The 18,727-nt window shown below is 37.4% G+C and overlaps 1 protein-coding gene across 1 annotated transcript in view; it reads left to right on the forward strand.

Annotated features, from left to right (window-relative positions):
* The window catches only part of LOC126462064 (organic cation transporter protein-like), a 160,792-nt gene that overhangs the window by 89,556 nt on the left and 52,509 nt on the right, over positions 1 to 18,727 (forward strand). The window contains exon 5 of the mRNA XM_050096046.1: positions 7,982 to 8,136. Coding sequence (XP_049952003.1) covers positions 7,982 to 8,136 — 155 coding nt within the window. The remainder of the gene's footprint in view (positions 1 to 7,981; positions 8,137 to 18,727) is intronic.

Below are 18,727 nucleotides of genomic sequence, written 5' to 3' on the forward strand. Positions count from 1 at the left end.
TGGAAGAACCCTGGAGATACTAGAAGGTATCAGATCGATTATATAATGGTAAGACAGAGATTTAGGAACCAGGTTTTAAATTGTAAGATATTTCCAGGGGCAGATGTGGACTCTGACCACAATCTATTGGTTATGAACTATAGGTTAAAACTGAAGAAACTGCAAAAGGGTGGGAATTTAAGGAGATGGGTCCTGGATAAACCGACTAAACCAGAGGTTGTACAGAGTTTCAGGGACAGCGTAAGGGAACAATGGCAGGAATGGGGGAAAGAAATACAGTAGAAGAAGAATAGGTAGCTTTGAGGGATAAAGTAGTGAAGGCAGCAGAGGATCAAGTAGGTAAAAAGATGAGGGTAACAGAAGAAATATTGAATTTAACTGATGAAAGGAGAAAATATAAAAATGCAGTAAATGAAGTAGGCAAAAAGGAATACAAACATCTCAAAAATGAGATCAACAGGAGGTGCAGAGTGGCTAAGCAGGGATGGCTGGAGGACAAATGTAAGTATGTACATGGTTATCTCCCTAGGGGTAAGATAGATACTGCCTACAGGAAAATTAAAGAGACATTTGGAAAAAAGAGAACCACTTGTATGAATATCAAGAATGCAGATGTAAACACAGTTCTAAGCAAAGAAGGGAAAGCAGAAAGGTGGAAGGAGTATATAGAGGGTCTATACAAGGAACAATATTATGGAAATGGAAGATGTAGATGAAGATGAAATGGGAGATATGATACTGCGTAAAGAGTTTAACAGAGCACTGAAAGACCTGAGTTGAAACAAGGCCCCAGGAGTAGACAACATTCCACTAGAACTACTGACAGCCTTGGGAAAGCCAGTCCTGACAAAACTCTACCATCAGGTGAGCAAGATATATGAGACAGGCGAAATACCCTCAGACTTCAAGAAGAATATAATAATTCCAATCCCAAAGAAAGCAGGTGTTAACAAATGTGAAAATTACCAAACTATCAGTTTAATAAGTCATGGCTGCAAAATACTAATGCAAATTCTTTACAGACGAATGGAAAAACTGATAGAAGTCGACCTCGGGGAAGATCAGTTTGGATTCCGTAGAAATATTGGAACACGTGAGGCAATACTGAGCCTACGACTTATCTTAGAAGAAAGATTAAGGAAAGGCAAACCTACATTTCTAGCATTTGTAGACCTTTCAAATTCTGAAGGTGTCAGGGGTAAAATATAGGGAGCAAAAGGCTATTTACAATTTGTGCAGAAACCAGATGGCAGTTATAAGAGTCGAGGGACATGAAAGGGAAGCAGTGGTTGGGAAGAGAGTGAGACAGGATTGTAGCCTCTCCCCGATGTTATTCAATCTGTATATTGAGCAAGCAGTAAAGGAAACGAAAGAAAAATTCGGAGTAGGTATTAAAATCCATGGAGAAGAAATAAAAACTTTGTGGTTCGCCGATGACATGGTATTTCTGTCAGAGACAGCAGAGGACTTGGAAGAGCAGTTGAATGGAATGGACAGTGTCTTGAAAGGAGGATATAAGATGAACATCAACAAAAGCAAAATGAGGATAATGGAATGTAGTCGAGTTAACTCGGGCAATGCTGAGGGAATTATATTAGGAAATGAGACACTTAAAGTAGTAAAGAAGTTTCGCTATTTGGGGAGCAAATTAACTGATGATGGTCGAAGTAGAGAGGATATAATATGTACGCTGGCAATAGCAAGGAAAGCGTTTGTGAAGTAACACTGAGTATAGATTTAAGTGTCAGGAAGTTGTTTCTGAAAGTATTTGTATGGAGTGTAGCCATGTATGGAAGTGAAATGTGGACGATAAATAGTTTAGACAAGAAGAGAATAGAAGCTTTCGAAATGTGGGGCTACAGAAGAATGCTGAAGATTATATGGGTAGATCACATAACTAATGAGGAGGTATTGAATAGGATTGGAGAGAAGAGGAGTTTATGGCACAACTTGACTAGACGAAGGGATCAGTTGGTAGTACATGTTCTGAGGCATCAAGGGATCACCAATTTAGTATTGGAGGGCAGCGTGGAGGGTAAAAATCATAGAGGGAGACCAGGAGATGAATACACTCAGCAGATTCATAAGGATGTAGGTTGCAGTAGATACTGGGAGATGAAGAAGCTCACACGGGATAGAGTAGCATGGAGAGCTGCATCAAACCAGTCTCAGGACTGAAGACTGCAACAACAACAATCACTGTGCAAGTAGCACCATGTCGAAATCATCAGCTCAACCTTCCTGTCTCTTGAAGTTGCAAAGTTACATGTATAAGAAACTCACTTGGTACTATTGAAGAAGTCATAGCATTCTTTACAGTTGTCTAGCACACTGAAGAGTCACCTAAAACACCCACTGCAGTCACATTGTCAAATGAAATGGGTTGAGCAACATGATGTTGTTATTCAATTCATGGGTGATCTTGGAACAGTTTGCAAAATTCTTAAAGAAATACAGTGGTGGAGGGATGGAACAATGGCTGCCAAAGCCAATATTCTCTTTCGAGTTCTCTCTAATTGCAAGTTTATTATCACTCTGTTTACACTGAGTGACATTATGAGCATAACATATCCAGTTAGCAAAACCTTACAAGATTGTAGCTTGGATGTCACAATGGCAAAAGCAAAATTAGATTCGACTCTCAAGGTGCACAATGGCATTAGAGCTAATGTTGGTAGCCACTTTCCCCATTTTGTTGAAGAGGTGAAGTCAGTTATGAAAGATTTAGACATGGAGATGAGTGTTCCTCGTCTAACAGGCAGACAAAGACACAGGGAAAACTACTATCATAACGATGATGCTATGACATATTGGAAAAGAACTATTTTTATTCCAACACTGGACCATGTTATGACTGACATGAGAGAACATTTTGCTTAAGAAAATATTTATCATTTAAAATTCAACATACTTTTGCCCTCACAACTACTGAAACATGACAGTAATGATCTGGCACATAAACTGAATCAGTGCTTAATTGAACTACCATTCTTTGAAGAAGAATCACTCTTTGTGATTAAAAAGAGACTAATGGGAGAGATTCTTCAATACATGCAAACGAGCATAAATGCCCATAATGATCACGATTCTGTTATGCAAGTGTTGTCTGTTCATCCTAGTTCTGCCTGTCTTACTTTGCACTTGCTGTACCTGCATCTATTGTTACAGTAGAAAGAAGTTTTTCAACATTGCAGCATATAAAGACATGGCTGAGGTCGACAATACATATGTTGTATTTCCTGTATGTGAGTAAAGCGTTTATAGCTCAGATTTTATTTAACTTTTACTGGTACTTTCACATGTATGGTGACTTCTTTCTTTTTTCTTTCTTTTTGCAATGAAGTGAGTCACATTCTTCTTTATATGATATTATATGACTGAACAGAAGCCTGCAGTTTTATTTTTATCATTCAAATGGACAAAATTTACCAAAATTAGTCAGTAGCAGTAATGTTCTTTATGCCTCATACATCAACATAGTCATCAGAACACCATCTCACTTCTGAGCTCTCAGTGAAATTCATATTGTAGTGGCACTCCAGTGTGTTGACTTTGTTGCAATGTGTACTTAGTATTGCATATTGTGGATTATGAATTTTAGTCTAATAATGTCAATTTCTGAGTAATTTGATTATTACATGGAAGACACATCAAAAATATCTGATAAAACTTCATCAATATTATAATGCCAACAGTAACTTAATGTTGGTACCATCCTGTAATGATGAAACAGCTACTGAATAAACCTCACACAAAATTTCAAACTTCTCAAATCATCAATACATCTTGCATGAATTCTTCCACAGAATAGTAGCATTTTTCCAGTAAAATTTCCTGTAGTCTCCTTTTTAGCAAACTTTACAGCATACTGAATATGTTTTGCATCTTAATTTATTGTCAATTTTCATTCCCATTTACCATGAAGTCTGAGCATATAACTGTTTCCATAATTATCTATGCTGTTTTTGTGTAGTGTCAACAGCATTGGATAATATATCAATTGTAAATGCAACATGTACTTTCTAACTTAATTTTTACTCCTAATTTAATCCAGTTAATTTGACCACAGAAATATATTCCACTGAGTTGTTTTGCTCTACCAATTCCTCTAAACTAATATCCAGTGCACATTTTCCACAAAATAGTTGACTGTATCTGCAGCACATTCTCCTTGTTAAAATCCATTTGGTTACTTAGAATAATATCTTACTTTGTAATACATATTTGTATCTTGATTGTATTTATGTTCTCTATCTTTGGTCAGATTTTAAGAATTGAAATTGGGCAATAAATCCCCATGGCTTCCATCAATGTTTGTTGATCAGATGTTTCTCTTTTTGCATGCTTCATCTCAACAGGAAGGCAGCATAATTCAAAATAAACCAATGTTAAGGCTAGTTGTGTTGCTGCTATGCTACATATTCCTATAATTGCTTTAGTGAGTGTGCCATCCTGCCATGCAGAATTTTTGTTTATGTGATAATATAGAATTCCAGTATCAATAATTAAAGCTCATTTGTCTTTTTTTATTATTTCTTCTCTTCTGCAGGTAGGTTCTGGGGTAAATTCAAAGCAATTTATTTTGCTCTAATAAATGCTGTCATCTTCCTCTATTGCATGTATGAAGTATTTATTAAAACACTCTGATATATGAGCTGAGTGAACAATAATGTTACATTCAAACTTAATATCTAAGATATCATAGCTCCAGACTATTAACGGTCAACTCTGAGTTAACAACAGAATACACTTTTTTTTTAATTCATACTTTATAATTAATCTGTTATTTGTCATTGGTTTTCCTACTTTCAGAACCTTGTGTAGTTGACTATTCCTAGTGTTAAGAATTTTTATGCCATCAGTGATCCATTTAAGACTGCTTGTCACTCTGCTACATTAGCAAACTGTTGATTTACATTACTTTCTATAGCATAGTACTGAATAAAGATAAAGATAAAGATAATTTTATTGTCATTAGGCCATAGCAGCAATAGACAAATTTTTGCACAATAGACAAATTTTTGTACAGCACAATCGTTACATTAATAAACAGAATAATAAAGCATTATTGACTTACAATTCAATGTCCAATTCAAAGAATTCTTTTAATTCATAAAAGGGGTTGGCAACAAGCCACTTATTTAATGTTTTCCTAAATTCACACTCTGGAAGATCTTGTACTGTCTGCAGAAGCTTATTAAATAGTTTATGGCCCACTAGCTCATAGCTATTGACTGTCTTTGCTAGTCTACAGTATGATGTATATATGGACTTGTTTTTCCTTGTGTTGTGACCATGGATATTATTTCTACGTTTTACTTCATGTAGGTTATTTTTTGTATAGATTAACACTTGGCATATGAGGGCCATCCACAAAGTACATTACGTTTTGGAATTAAAAATAAATAAAGTATTGGAATTTTTTTTTTATTATATACAGATGAAAGCCACTCTTAAATACTACATAGTTGCCATTTAAATTAAGGCACTTATTGTAGCGATGGATGAGCTTGGAAATTCCTTCATCGTAAAATTCGGCCACCTGCGCCTTCAACCACGTGGTTACCTCTTCTTGAAGCTGTGCATCGTCATCAAAATGCTGCATAGCCAACCACTACTTCATTGCTGGGAATAAGCGGAAGTCGCTCGGTGCCAGGTCAGGACTGTACGGCGGATGAGGAAACAACTCCCACTTAAAAGATTCGAGAACTTCACGAGTGGCATTTGCCGTGTGGGCCCGGGCGTTGTCATGAATCAGCAAGATCTTTGAGCCCAACTTTCCCCTGCGCTTGTTTTTTATTGCTCTTCTGAGGTTGTGCAGAGTTTGGCAATACCTTTGAGAGTTTATTGTAGTGCCTCTTTCCAGGAAATCCACAAAAATCACACCTTTTCTGCCCCCAAAAGACAGTCGCCATCACCTTCCTTGCTGACATTGTCTGCATGCATTTCTTGGGTTTTTGGGGGGAATTTGTGTGCCCCCACTGCATTGACTGCAATTTTGTCTCGCAGTTCACATGCTTAACCCATGTTTTGTCACCAGTAATGATGCGATCGAGTAATGAGTCACCATCTTTCTCGTAAGCATCCAAAAACGTTAATGCTGCAGCCATTCGCTGATTTTTGTGAATCTCTGTCAAGATTTTTGGTATCCATCTTGCACAAAACTTGTGGTAACCAAGCTTTTCGGTAATGATTTCTTGCAACAAACTTTGTGAAATTTGTGGAAAACTCATAGAGAGTTCCGTTATTGTGAAATTACAGTTTTCACGGACCGCGGCATCGACTTTTTCGACAAGTTCGGCAGTCACTATGCTGGGTCTTCCACTTCGCTCTTCGTCGTGAACGTTAGTTTGGCCATTTTTTAATTTTATGACCCATTGACGCACTCCACCTTCAGTGATTATGTTGTCCCCATACACTTCACAAAGCTGCCTATAGATTTCTATCAGTGTACAGTTTTTTGCAGTCAGAAACCTTATTACAGCACGCACTTCACACTTCGCGGCATTTTCAATTAACACTGACATTTCAAACTGTCACAGTAACTCAACGGAGTACAGCACGAACCTCTCACTAGCACGGCAGGATGCCGACTGACTGGCGGAATGCCATGACACCAAGATGGCTGCGCTAGCCCCGCCCCTAACGGACACAAATGAAAACGTAATGTACTTTGTGGATTGCCCTCGTATGTACAGATTTATAACAGTCATCATTTTGTGTTCGGCGAACAAGTGCTTACAATGTGCTTTATGCTGGGAACATGTAATGACTCTGATTGCTTTCGTCTGTAGAAGTAATATATTTTGAACATGGCTTGAGTTTCCCCAGAGAATATGTCCATATGACACAATACTTTGGAAGAATGCAAAATACGAAGTCTTAACATAGGCTGCTGGTACATATTTTATAAGACATCTTAATAAATAAATTACTCTAGACATTTTGATACTAATATATTTTATGTGTTGTTCCCAGGACAATTTACTGCCTAAGTATATCCCCAAGAACTTTACATACCTGGGATCATTAACAGGGCTTTTGTCCCTTAGGCTAAATAACATTTTTTGTGTCTTGTTCTCATTCAGGAGAAAACCACTTGACTTAAACCAATATTTTACTTGGGCAAGTGTATTGCCCACAGAATCTTTTAGCTTATTCAGGTCATAATTGTAGTTAACGAAGGTTGTGTGCAATATCAGGTACAGCCTTGTATGCTCCACCGTGGCGGTGCTGCGCGTGCGGGTCACAGAAATTGCAAGGTTGCCAACAACCAGTATCTGTGAGCTGCATGTGCAGTGCCGCTGCGGTGGGGCATATAGGGCTGTGCCTGATATTGCTTTTGGTGCTATCCTGTAATCATGATTGGTGCAAATATTTACAGAACCATGCCAACATAGTGTCCTCAAGTTTTCTCTGTACTTCCTCATCCAAGTCTTAACAATGCCAGTTCCAAGCTCAACATAAACTTCACAGCATGCCTGTCATTTATGTCACTTCACCTATGTACACCCCTTCCCCCTGCTGCACAGTTTTACATGGCAGAATTGGGACCTTCTTAAACTCAATGGGATGTAACACAGTGCCACATGCAATCATAGGGTTAAAACTCTGCAGTCTGGCTGGCATGGCTTCATAATAACGTGATAAACAAGAGACAGGGACTGCCTTGGTTCAGTCTAGGCTGTTAAAAGGTGATATTGCTGGCCAATTTGAGAGTGGCTTTGGTAGATTTCCCACATTCATCTAGCTGTGTGCTGGCTCTGGGTCACACTTTATAGAAGGTCTGCTTCTGAAAACTAAAAATTTCAGAACGATTTTCTGTTTCTGTCTGTTCTATTGCCACAGTTCTTTTTATAAATTAGATCTGTTTTAATTTAAAAAATAATCACAAATGATGGCTCAACTTAACATTTTCCAGTTTTTCAAATATATATTTGATATACGTGCATATAAGAGGAAACTATGTGAATTTTTACAGGTATGGAAGAAAGCCAATCTTCATGGTAGCTGTTGTGATGCAAGTAATTGCAGGGTTACTGGTTTCATTTTCACCACAGTATGTATGGTTTATTATATTCAGACTGTTTGTTGGAAGCACCGTCTCAGGGCTATTTCTTGTAGGATACGTAATTGGTATGTGCACACTTTATATGCATTCTGATAATTACATAATTCTGAGGACTCGATTTCTATTAGTTTAAAGTATGTAACTTGATTGTATCCTTTGTGTAACTCATAATTTGATATGCTGGTCTACTTAATGACATAACTAGAGGTATCCTTAGGAATATGATTTGCATTTCCCATGGCCTTCCCAAAACATTTGTGTATATGGAATGTTTTGCAATTTCTTTTATAGGCTTCTAGAAGTTGTAGAGGGGACTTAGTATATAACATAAGTTAAGAAATGTATCATTTGGATGTAAACTAAGTTTGAAGACTGGATCATTCTCGAATATCCTACTTCACAGTACACATGCAGAAGAGACAATGAGCTCTGACCTGTGATCACTACAGGAGGGTACTCCACTTGATCACCCTGCTGTTCATTGCACCAGACGTATCTGCAACTTGTGCTTTCATACACACAATCCACAAACCCTGGCACAAGTCAGTGGAGCATCACCGTCAACCCTTCTAGCTGTGGATATATTGGTTTCCCACAACCATGGTTGTAGTCAGATGAAAATAGCCTTTCAAAAGCTGTTTGAAAACTAATTTTGACCAGTGACACACCCACACCAATGAATAGCTTGAACTCAATGCAACAGCCAAACAAGTTCATAACTGGCTCACAGTAATTATTTTTTGAGACAATGCAAAGAAGTAGCTTATAAAATCATTCTATGAAAGTAAGGAATAAGAACAGTGTGTTAAGCTGACAAGTGCACACTGTAACTTTCTTGCTCACATGTAAGATGTAAATTTAAATATCATTTCAAACATTGCATTGTTCTCAAAACGTAAAAGAATTATGTGCAAGGACAGGAAATCAGTTTGGACATGAGATGATACACTATTATTTTGATATTTATCTTGACATATTAAGTGTCCCCATGATTGTTGATCAAGCTATTAAATTATTTTTGTTCACTGCAAAAGTCATTTAAAGTCAGAGTTGGTCTTTTTGGTTTTAGCTGGATCCATTTGTCCATTCTAAGTTTTTACTCTCCAAAATAAAAAGTCCAACACCCCTATCCTGTTAACTTTCTTCATTTATGCATACCAAATAAAATGCAACTTCTTACAACCACCACTCACAAGAACAACTCAACAGCAACAACAACTCTACAATGACTGCCTGCTTTGGCCTAATATTGACCCTTATATAAAAAAAATAGCAGCTTATGATGACAAATTCATTATTAGTATTAATACCTTTTGTAAAATTTTGATGAAAAATTACATATTCATATTAGTAAGTTTTATAATAATGAATAAAATATTTAACAGTGTTTGTTGCTACTAACCATATAGCATAGATGCTGAGTCGCGATAGGAACACCCCAAAAAGGTTCACACCAATTATAGCTTTCAGCCATTAAGGCCTTTGTCAACAATAGTCACACACACACACACACACACACACACACACACACACACACACACACTCGCACAAATGCAACTCACACACATGTCTGCAGTCTCAGGCAACTGGAGTGTGGTTTCAGTTGCCTGAGACTGCAGACATGTGTGTGAGTTGCGTTTGCACGAGTGTGTTTGTGCATGTGCGTATGTGTGACTATTGTTGACAAAGTCCTTAATTGGCCAAAAGCTATAATTGTGTGAATCTTTTTGTTGTTCCTATCGTAACTCAGCATCTCCGCTATGTGGTGAGTACCAACTTTCCTTCTCTAATATTGTTACATTATACCCTAGATTTTCCATTGTTGGTGTTTGTTTTCATATACAATGTCATCTTTATATAAAATTTCATGATGTATTGGTTTTGAATAATCCCTGATATGTAAATTTCTGATAAAGTGCTTAATTATGTTGATTGCTAGCATTTACAAAGGAATCAATGCTCAAGTTACACTATTTGATATAACCAATTACTTTATAAACCATGTCAAAGATTACACTCTACTGACAATATTATGAAAAGGACAGATAGCTACTGACCATAGAGTGGAGATGTTGAGATGCAGACAGGCACAACAACAAGAAGACTAAACACGTAAGCTTTTTGTTGTCCCTACTTGTGATTCAACGTCTCTGCTATATGGTGAGTAACAATCTACCTTTTTCATAAAATTGTCATTGTTCCATCCTGGACTCTCAATTATTATCTACTGAACTATTTTTAATTTGAATGATTGGTCATGACATTACACTGTGTTTTTCAAGAACTTTCTACATAATAATTTTGCATTGTTGTTGTTGTGGTCTTCAGTCCTGAGACTGGTTTGATGCTGCTCTCCATACTACTCTATCCTGTGCAAGCTTCTTCATCTCCCAGTACCTACTGCAACCTACATCCTTCTGAATCTGCTTGGTGTATTAATCTTTCGGTCTCCTTCTATGATTTTTACCCTCCACGCTGCCCTCCCTTGATGCCTCAGAACATGCCCTACCATCCAATCCCCTCTTCTAGTCAAGTTGTGCCAAAAATTTCTCATCTCCCCATTCCTATTCAATACCTCATCATTAGTTATGTGATATACCCATCTAATTTTCAGCATTCTTCTGTAGCACCACATTTCAAAAGCTTCTATTCTCTTCTTGTCTAAACTATTTATCATCCATGTTTCACTTCCATACATGGCTACACTCTATACAAATACTTTCAAAAACGACTTCCTGACACTTAAATGTAAACTCAATGTTAACAAATTTCTCTTCTTCAGAAACACTTTCCTTGCCATTTCCATTCTACATTTTATATCCTCTCTACTTTGACCATCATCAGTTATTTTGCTCCCCAAATAGCAAAACTCCTCTACTACTTTAAGTGTCTCATTTCCAAATCTAATTCCCTCAGCATCACCAGACTTAATTCGACAACATTCCAGTATTCTCGTTTTGCTTTTGTTGATGTTCATCTTATATCCTCCTTTCAAGACACTATCCATTCTGTTCAACTGCTCTTCCAAGTCGTTTGCTGTCTCTGACAGAATCACAATGTCATCGGTGAACCTCAAAGTTTTTATTTCTTCTCCATGGATTTTAATACCTACTCCGAATTTTTCTTTTGTTTCCTTTACTGCTTGCTCAATATACAGATTGAATAACATCGGGGAGAGGCTACAATCCTGTCTCACTCCCTTCCCAGCCACTGCTTTCCTTTCATGTCCCTCAACTCCTATAACTGCCATCTGGTTTCTGTACAAATTGTACATAGCCTTTTGCTCCCTGTATTTTACTCTTGCCACCTTCAGAATTTGAAAGAGAGTATTCCAGTCAACATTGTCAAAAGCTTTCTCTAAGTCTACAAATGCTAGAAACGTAGGTTTGCCTTTCCTTAATCTAGCTTCTAAGATAAGTTGTAGGGTCAGTATTGCCTCACGTGTTCCAGTATTTCTACGGAATCCAAACTGATCTTCCCCGAGGTCAGCTTCTACTAGTTTTTCCATTCATCTGTAAAGAATTTGCGTTAGTATTTTGCAGCCATGACTTATTAAACTGATAGTTTGGAAATTTTCACATTTGTTAACACCTGCTTTCTTTGGGATTGGAATTATTATATTCTTCTTGAAGTCTGAGGGTATTTCGCCTGTCTCATACATCTTGCTCACCAGATGGTAGAGTTTTGTCAGGACTGGCTCTCCCAAGGCTGTCAGCAATTCTAATGGAATGTTGTCTACTCCCGGGGCCTTGTTTCATCTCAGGTCTTTCAGTGTTGTGTCAAACTCTTCACACAGTATCATACTCCCATTTCATCTTCATCTACATCCTCTTCCATTTCCATAACATTGTCCTAAAGTAGATCGCCCTTGTATAGAACTTCTATATACTCCTTCCAACTTTCTGCTTTCCCTTCTTTGCTTAGAACTGGGTTTCCATCTGAGCTCTTGATATTCATACAAGTGGTTCTCTTTTCTCCAATTTTGCATATCTGAAACAAAAATTATTATTTCACTGAATTATTATCTTCCTGGATTAAAAATTATTGTTTTAACAGAATGGAAATGTGTATACATGAAAAATATCTGATGTAATTAAATCTTCCTTCAGATATTTGAGTCCCATCTTTGTCTACAATAATGATGGAAGCTGAAGAAATGAATTAAAATTTGTGCCATGGCTATGACTTGAACCTGGGTCTCCTTGATTAATAGGGAGGAATGCTATAATGCTGTGGTAGCGTAATGCCTAGCATACCTGCCTAGTAAGCAAGATATTTGAGTCCCGTCTTTATCTACAATAATGATGGAAGCTGAAGAAATGAATTAAAATTTGTGCCATGGCTATGACTTGAACCTGGGTCTCCTTGATTAATAGGGAGGAATGCTATAATGCTGTGGTAGCGTAATGCCTAGCATACCTGCCTAGTAAGCAAAGAGAACTGGGTTCACATGCTGGCATAGCACAAATTTTAATTCTTCAGTTTTCATCATTATCGTGTATGTTATACATGAAATTTCAGATTATTACAATCTTGCAAATGAAATAATAGAACCAACTTCAGTATTTACAGGACATTCAGTTATTCCAAATGTTGTTAGGTAATGAATAGTAAATGCAAAAGAAATAAAAAGAATCATAAATATATGATAACATAATAATAAGTGTGGTGTCACCGCCAGACCCCACACTTGCTAGGTGGTAGCCTTTATATCGGCTGCGGTCCGTTAGTATACGTCGGACCCGCGTGTCGCCACTATCAGTGATTGCAGACCGAGCGCCGCCATACGGCAGGTCTAGAGAGACTTCCTAGCACTCGCCCCAGTTGTACAACCGACTTTGCTAGCGATGGTTCACTGAGAAAATAAGCTCTCATTTGCTGAGACGATAGTTAGCATAGCCTTCAGCTACGTCATTTGCTACGACCTAGCAAGGCGCCATTACCGGTCACTATTGATATTGTGAATAATGTAAAGTCAAGAGCGGCGTTCACCATTTATGGATTAAAGTTAAGTATTCCACCAGCTACGTCCGTTTTTTTCTAAATTCTAATTTCCTTGTCCTGTTCCAGACCTCACACCAGCCTGCGTGAGCTAAAACGCGTGCCTTTCGGCTTCCTCTAGTAACCCGGTGTTGGCTCTCCTGCCGACCCACAACAATAAGAATGTAGGAAATGAGATATTGCTACTTATCATAAAGAAGACCCATCAAGTTGCAGACAGGCATGATTAAAAGACATTTACATGCAGGTTTCAGCCCCAGCCTTCGTCAGTAAAGACACCCCCCCCCCCCCCCCCACACGCACACAAGCAAGCATACCTCGTGTGCACACAACCGCCAACTCCAGCATCTCGGGCCGGAATGCAACATCACATGGGATGCAGGCAGCAATCTGGAGGGGCTGTGGATGGGGAAGGGGATGGGGAAGGTGGGGAAGGGGAAGGGATAGCAAGCAGTGTATTGGTGGCAAGAGAGATGAGCGCTGTCTGGTGGAGTGTGCAGGGACTAAACTCCAACAGGCACGGTGTCAACATGTTGTGGGGCAGGGAGGTGGGGTAAAAAGGAATAAAAAATGAGAGGAGCGGGGAAAGATGGGTGGATGCATTGCAGAGGGCTGCAAATAAACAGAGTGGGAGACAAGAATTGTGAGGAGATGATAGGACATAGGGGGTGAAAACTGTTGGGTGGATGGTGTGGGGACAGTATGTTATGGTGTGGGGACAGTATGTTACCGTAGGTTGAGGCAGCTCAGAAAAGATGATGGTGGAAGATCCTCTATGCAAAATTCTTCAAGGTGGCTCCCATTTCATTCATTTCCTGCAGTTCATGTTCTACTAATTTTGCTCCTTTTCCTGTTGTCAAATTCCATATCTGCATTACAGTTAAATTTTCATCTCCTGAAGCTTTCTGAATAATTTTTTTATCCAATTATACATTGTTTCAATCTCTTCATCTGCACGCTAGTAGGTGCATGAACTTGGACTACTTTAGTATGCATGGGTTATCTACCATGGGTACAATAGTGTGTTCATTATGCTGGTCACACTAGTTCACCTGCATTTCAATTTTCTTGTTATAATTAGACTTACTTCTGCATTACCTCTGTATGATTTTTTGTTGGTAACACTGTTCTCCCCTAACCAGACTAACTATTCATGCCACCACACTCGACAATATGCCACAATATCTAACTTCAACTTAACCATTTCTTGTATTAAATTTTCTAACCTAGCTAGGCAATTTAGGAGCCTAACATTCCATGCTCTGACCCACAGAACATCAGATTTATATTTTCCTTGTGAAAACATCCACCTGGGTAGTTCCCAACTGGAAATCTGAATGGAAACTATTTCACCTCTGGTATATTTCACCCAAGAGGCTAGCTGTATAGTTGAGGCATGCAAACTACTCCAACACAGCTGAGTCAGTTATTCATGGTGTGATTATTTATGTATGTAATTGTATTGTAGCAATGAGACATTGAATATAAACCATTACTTACAGGAAAATTTATGTTCCTAAATTATGAATGACCATGCAGTAGGATGATTGTTTAAAAGAAACTTATACCTGTCACAGTAAACAAGTTTGAACAACGTGACAGATACTTTTAAGTTATGATTTTGTGCAGCACAATGGTACACATTTTTGTAGCTGCTTACAGTGTTTTGAACAATAATTTTCCTTATCCCTCATGTGACTAGTGATTTACTCCCAAAACCATTGGAAATTTAAGGGCTAACGAAATATGCAGCATCTCGTGTAGCTGGATCATCTTGGAAACCCTGACCAACTGGGTTGCTAGCTTCTTGCATGTAGAAAACTGTCAGCATGAAAGCTATTTAACCAGCCAAAGATTGAGCAAAGTGTCAATCTTTCTCAATTCACACTGCTGTTTCTCATGTAATTATTCAGGCTTGGATGACAGACACAGTGATGGTGGGTTGGCATAGCAAGCATGCTATTATTGTTACCTGTATTTGGTGAAAATTACTTACTGTTTACATATTTCTGCTCTTGATGGACCCAGTGCCTCAGTTTGCTAATAACTAGCACATGGTTTCCTCAGCTGAGATAATGCATTACACAAATCATATTACAGCAGTACGAGTTACATCATAATATGCAAATGAGTCTGTAAATATTATGAAGGTAAATTTTTTTTGTGTGGACTGGGTAAAAAAATGTACTGCTCATATGTATTTTCATACTTAGATTGTGCAAATTTTTTTCCTTCCATGCCATGACTTCCTAAAAAAACATGGCATGGACAATCACACTAAACTGCTCTTTCCCATGGCGAAAGATTGTGATTCCTTTCAAAGAGCTTCATGGGCACTTATGGACAAGTGTGAGAAATGATGAAAAAAGATGAAAAATTAATTAATCAGTGTGTGCAAAGGTATGTTTGCAAAATACATGCCATACCAGTTACAAAACTGTTTCAAAAATGCCATCGACAAATAGGTGCACATCTGAATTAAATTGGTATTAATTCTGCCTACATATTTGTAAATAAATGCATAGTTGTATAATGTTTACTACCTCATGAATACTGATATATAATACATAGCACAATTGATACAATCAAACGCTAGCTTGAACTTCAAGCCACAAATTCTATATCATAATTTTTCCTTTGTAGAGACTAGGCATATAAATACTACTATTACAATATTTTTGCAGAGAATCAGTTAATAAAATTCTCAAATGTCTGATTATTTTTCCTTTCTATTTGCTGAGTAGACAATTCACAACGCAGAACTAGAGATTTTTGATTCAGTGTAACATTTCAAATTGTTCCATTAAGAAATGGTGTTCAGAAGATTGTAATTCTACCAAAGGCAGTGAAATTTATCATAGTCTCTTCATTTACTATAAATATCATGTAACCACTTTCTTCACATCCTCAAACAAAGTGCAAATAAAAGCAACAACTGGTTGTCATCAGAAGCTCTACTCATATTTTCTGCACAGTAGCTGACACTCACAATCAGTGCCATTCAACAAGACGACTAGATCTCTGTTTCCTGCACTCTGTCTGGTCATGACCAGCTATAGTGGGCAACAGTACATTCTGCCCATTTGGGCAGCAAGTTCTCTGTTTGAATTAGCCTTTAGCCTCCTGGAATTATATTTTGTTTTCAGGTGAATAGCGATTTACTCCCAAAATCATGACAAAGGTGAATGACATTGCATAGCCAGTATTGTGAACTTTCTCATGGCAGACAACATTGAGGGGGAGGAAGGTCCAACAAACATGGTCATCACAGGCGAAATTTTTGAGGAAATTAAGTTTATCAACAAAGAGCTTTCTGTACCTAAGAAGACAGCCAAGACAAAGTTGATCAACAAAAAGTCACCTTGTGAGATTACAGCAACTTGAAGAGAAAAATGAAAGCCTGAAAGCTGAAGTGAAGAAAACAAGCACACATTATGCCTGTATAACTGCTAGACAGGTTAGTGCTGCAAACAAATGAGAAAATGCAACCAAAAAAATTAACAAAGTAATAAAGAAACAGAGAAATAAAATTTTGTAAAGTCTCACACAACTGGGGATGTAAATCTGATACAACAGAAATTAGTTGCCTTTGACATTGCTTCTCTACAGCACAATTTTCAGATCCACTTGAAAATGGCCTGATGTAAAGGTTAAAACCAGTCATAGACTTGTCAGCAACTGGAGTGGCCTTCTATTATTTGAACATACAGCTGCGGAATCAGCACCCCAAACTACCATGAAAGAGGAAACTTCTTGTTATAATGTAAAACGTCCCTGCTGATTTGGAGGTGCAGTATCTAAAGGAGATCATATATGAGTAAAAATTTGAATTGGTACATGATCATTTACACCCATAGTTTATTCCGAAATTTAAGACTGGACCAAACGGAAGGGAAGTAGTTTATCACATAGTGGAGGTAGAAGCTAACATGAGGAAATCCTTTTTCAACAACCAGAAGGGATATGTTGTCTTCCAAGTTACAGCTGTGAAGAACTGCCATAACATGTATACTGTGTTCAAAAAGAGGAAAGTCATGTAATGCAAATAAAGATGACTGCCCACCACATCAAATGTTCATAGACAAACTAATCTTATGCATTGATTATGGGCAAAAGACTACTAATACCCAATGACAGAGTGCTATGAAGGTGAGAGAATACCTTACAAAATATGTAGGAAACAGAAATATAGGTAGGAGAAAGCAAGATGCAGAGAAAGCACAGAATTTCTGATAGAAAATAAAAAAGGAATGTTATACTAGAGGTCCTGCTACTAGATGAAGGTGGATCATTCACAATTAAGCCACTACAATGAGTGGAATCTGTAACATTTACCAAACCTGGGCACATGTGTTGCACTTTGAAAATGTGTAATATAATGTTCCAACAAAAAAAGTACCAAAATTCACTATAATGAGGTGTTGAGTACAGCTAGTAAAGATAGAAAATACTGCAAAGCACAATCCCAGTGCAGCCAAGTACTGATAAAGGAAAACAACCACTTGCAAAGAGAAATATCAACAGAAGAGACATACAATAATTAAATTACAAAATTAGGACCAATACTGTTCCTGATAAACATCAATCTGTTACTCATGATGAAAAACTTCTATTCGCTGATGACAGCAATATTAGTCACTGAGAAAACAAGAGAACTCCTTGCTGAGAAAGCAAATGAAACTCTCAAGGAAGTTTATGATTGGTCAATAAGCAATAATGTAACACTGAACATAAAGAAAACTAATGCCATGAATTTCAGTTTGATGAGGAAAAATGACAATGTTACATTAAATGCAGATGGCCCCTCTATAGACTGTAACAAATGCAAAATTTCTAGGAACGAATATTGATTCTCAGTTGAAGTGAACACACAAAGGTACTTGCAAACAGAATGTCATCAGCATGTTATACCCTTAGAATCCTATCATCAGTGTGTAACATGCAGTGTCTTTTAGTTACATGCTATTCAACTTACATTTACCAAGAAAAAATAAGTATAAAACTCATAACAGCATTTTCTACAAAGGAATGAAACTTACAATAAATTACCAAAAGAGATTAAAGAAATTGCAAAAATACACTTATTTAAAAAGGCAGCTAAAAAGTACCTGTTATGCAATACATTTTATACATTGAAGGATTACTTAGATAAAACAGAGTAGGAGCTTGATAAAAAAAGTTATACAAATAAATAATAATAATAATAATAATAATAATGATTATAAAACATCCAACATTCGACATAACACTTTCACTTTATGTTTTTCCAATCTTTTTTCTTTTCTAGAAATACTTACCCCCAAGCTATGCATAGCACAATACTAACACCTCTTCCTCTTTCTGAGCTCAACACCTCACTTATTATGGAGGGATGCTGACTCGGTTTTTCAGGATAGCAAATGGGAAGTTGCAGTACAGAAAATGGCTCAGAGATCACCAGTGTGTGTGTGTGTGTGTGTGTGTGTGTGTGTGTGTGTGTGTATGTGTGTGTGTATGAGTGAAATGTTATGAAACAATGTGTGTATAGTGTGTGCAGTGACTGATAGTGAGACATGAGTGAACAGTGTGGCATTACATTATTTATTGAGTTATTTATAAAAAAAAGTATTGTATACCAGGAGTAAATCTAATGATTGTCTCTAACTAGGAGTCTGT

The sequence above is a fragment of the Schistocerca serialis genome, chromosome 1 (genome assembly GCF_023864345.2).
Source record: "Schistocerca serialis cubense isolate TAMUIC-IGC-003099 chromosome 1, iqSchSeri2.2, whole genome shotgun sequence".
Taxonomy (NCBI): Eukaryota; Metazoa; Arthropoda; class Insecta; order Orthoptera; family Acrididae; genus Schistocerca; species Schistocerca serialis.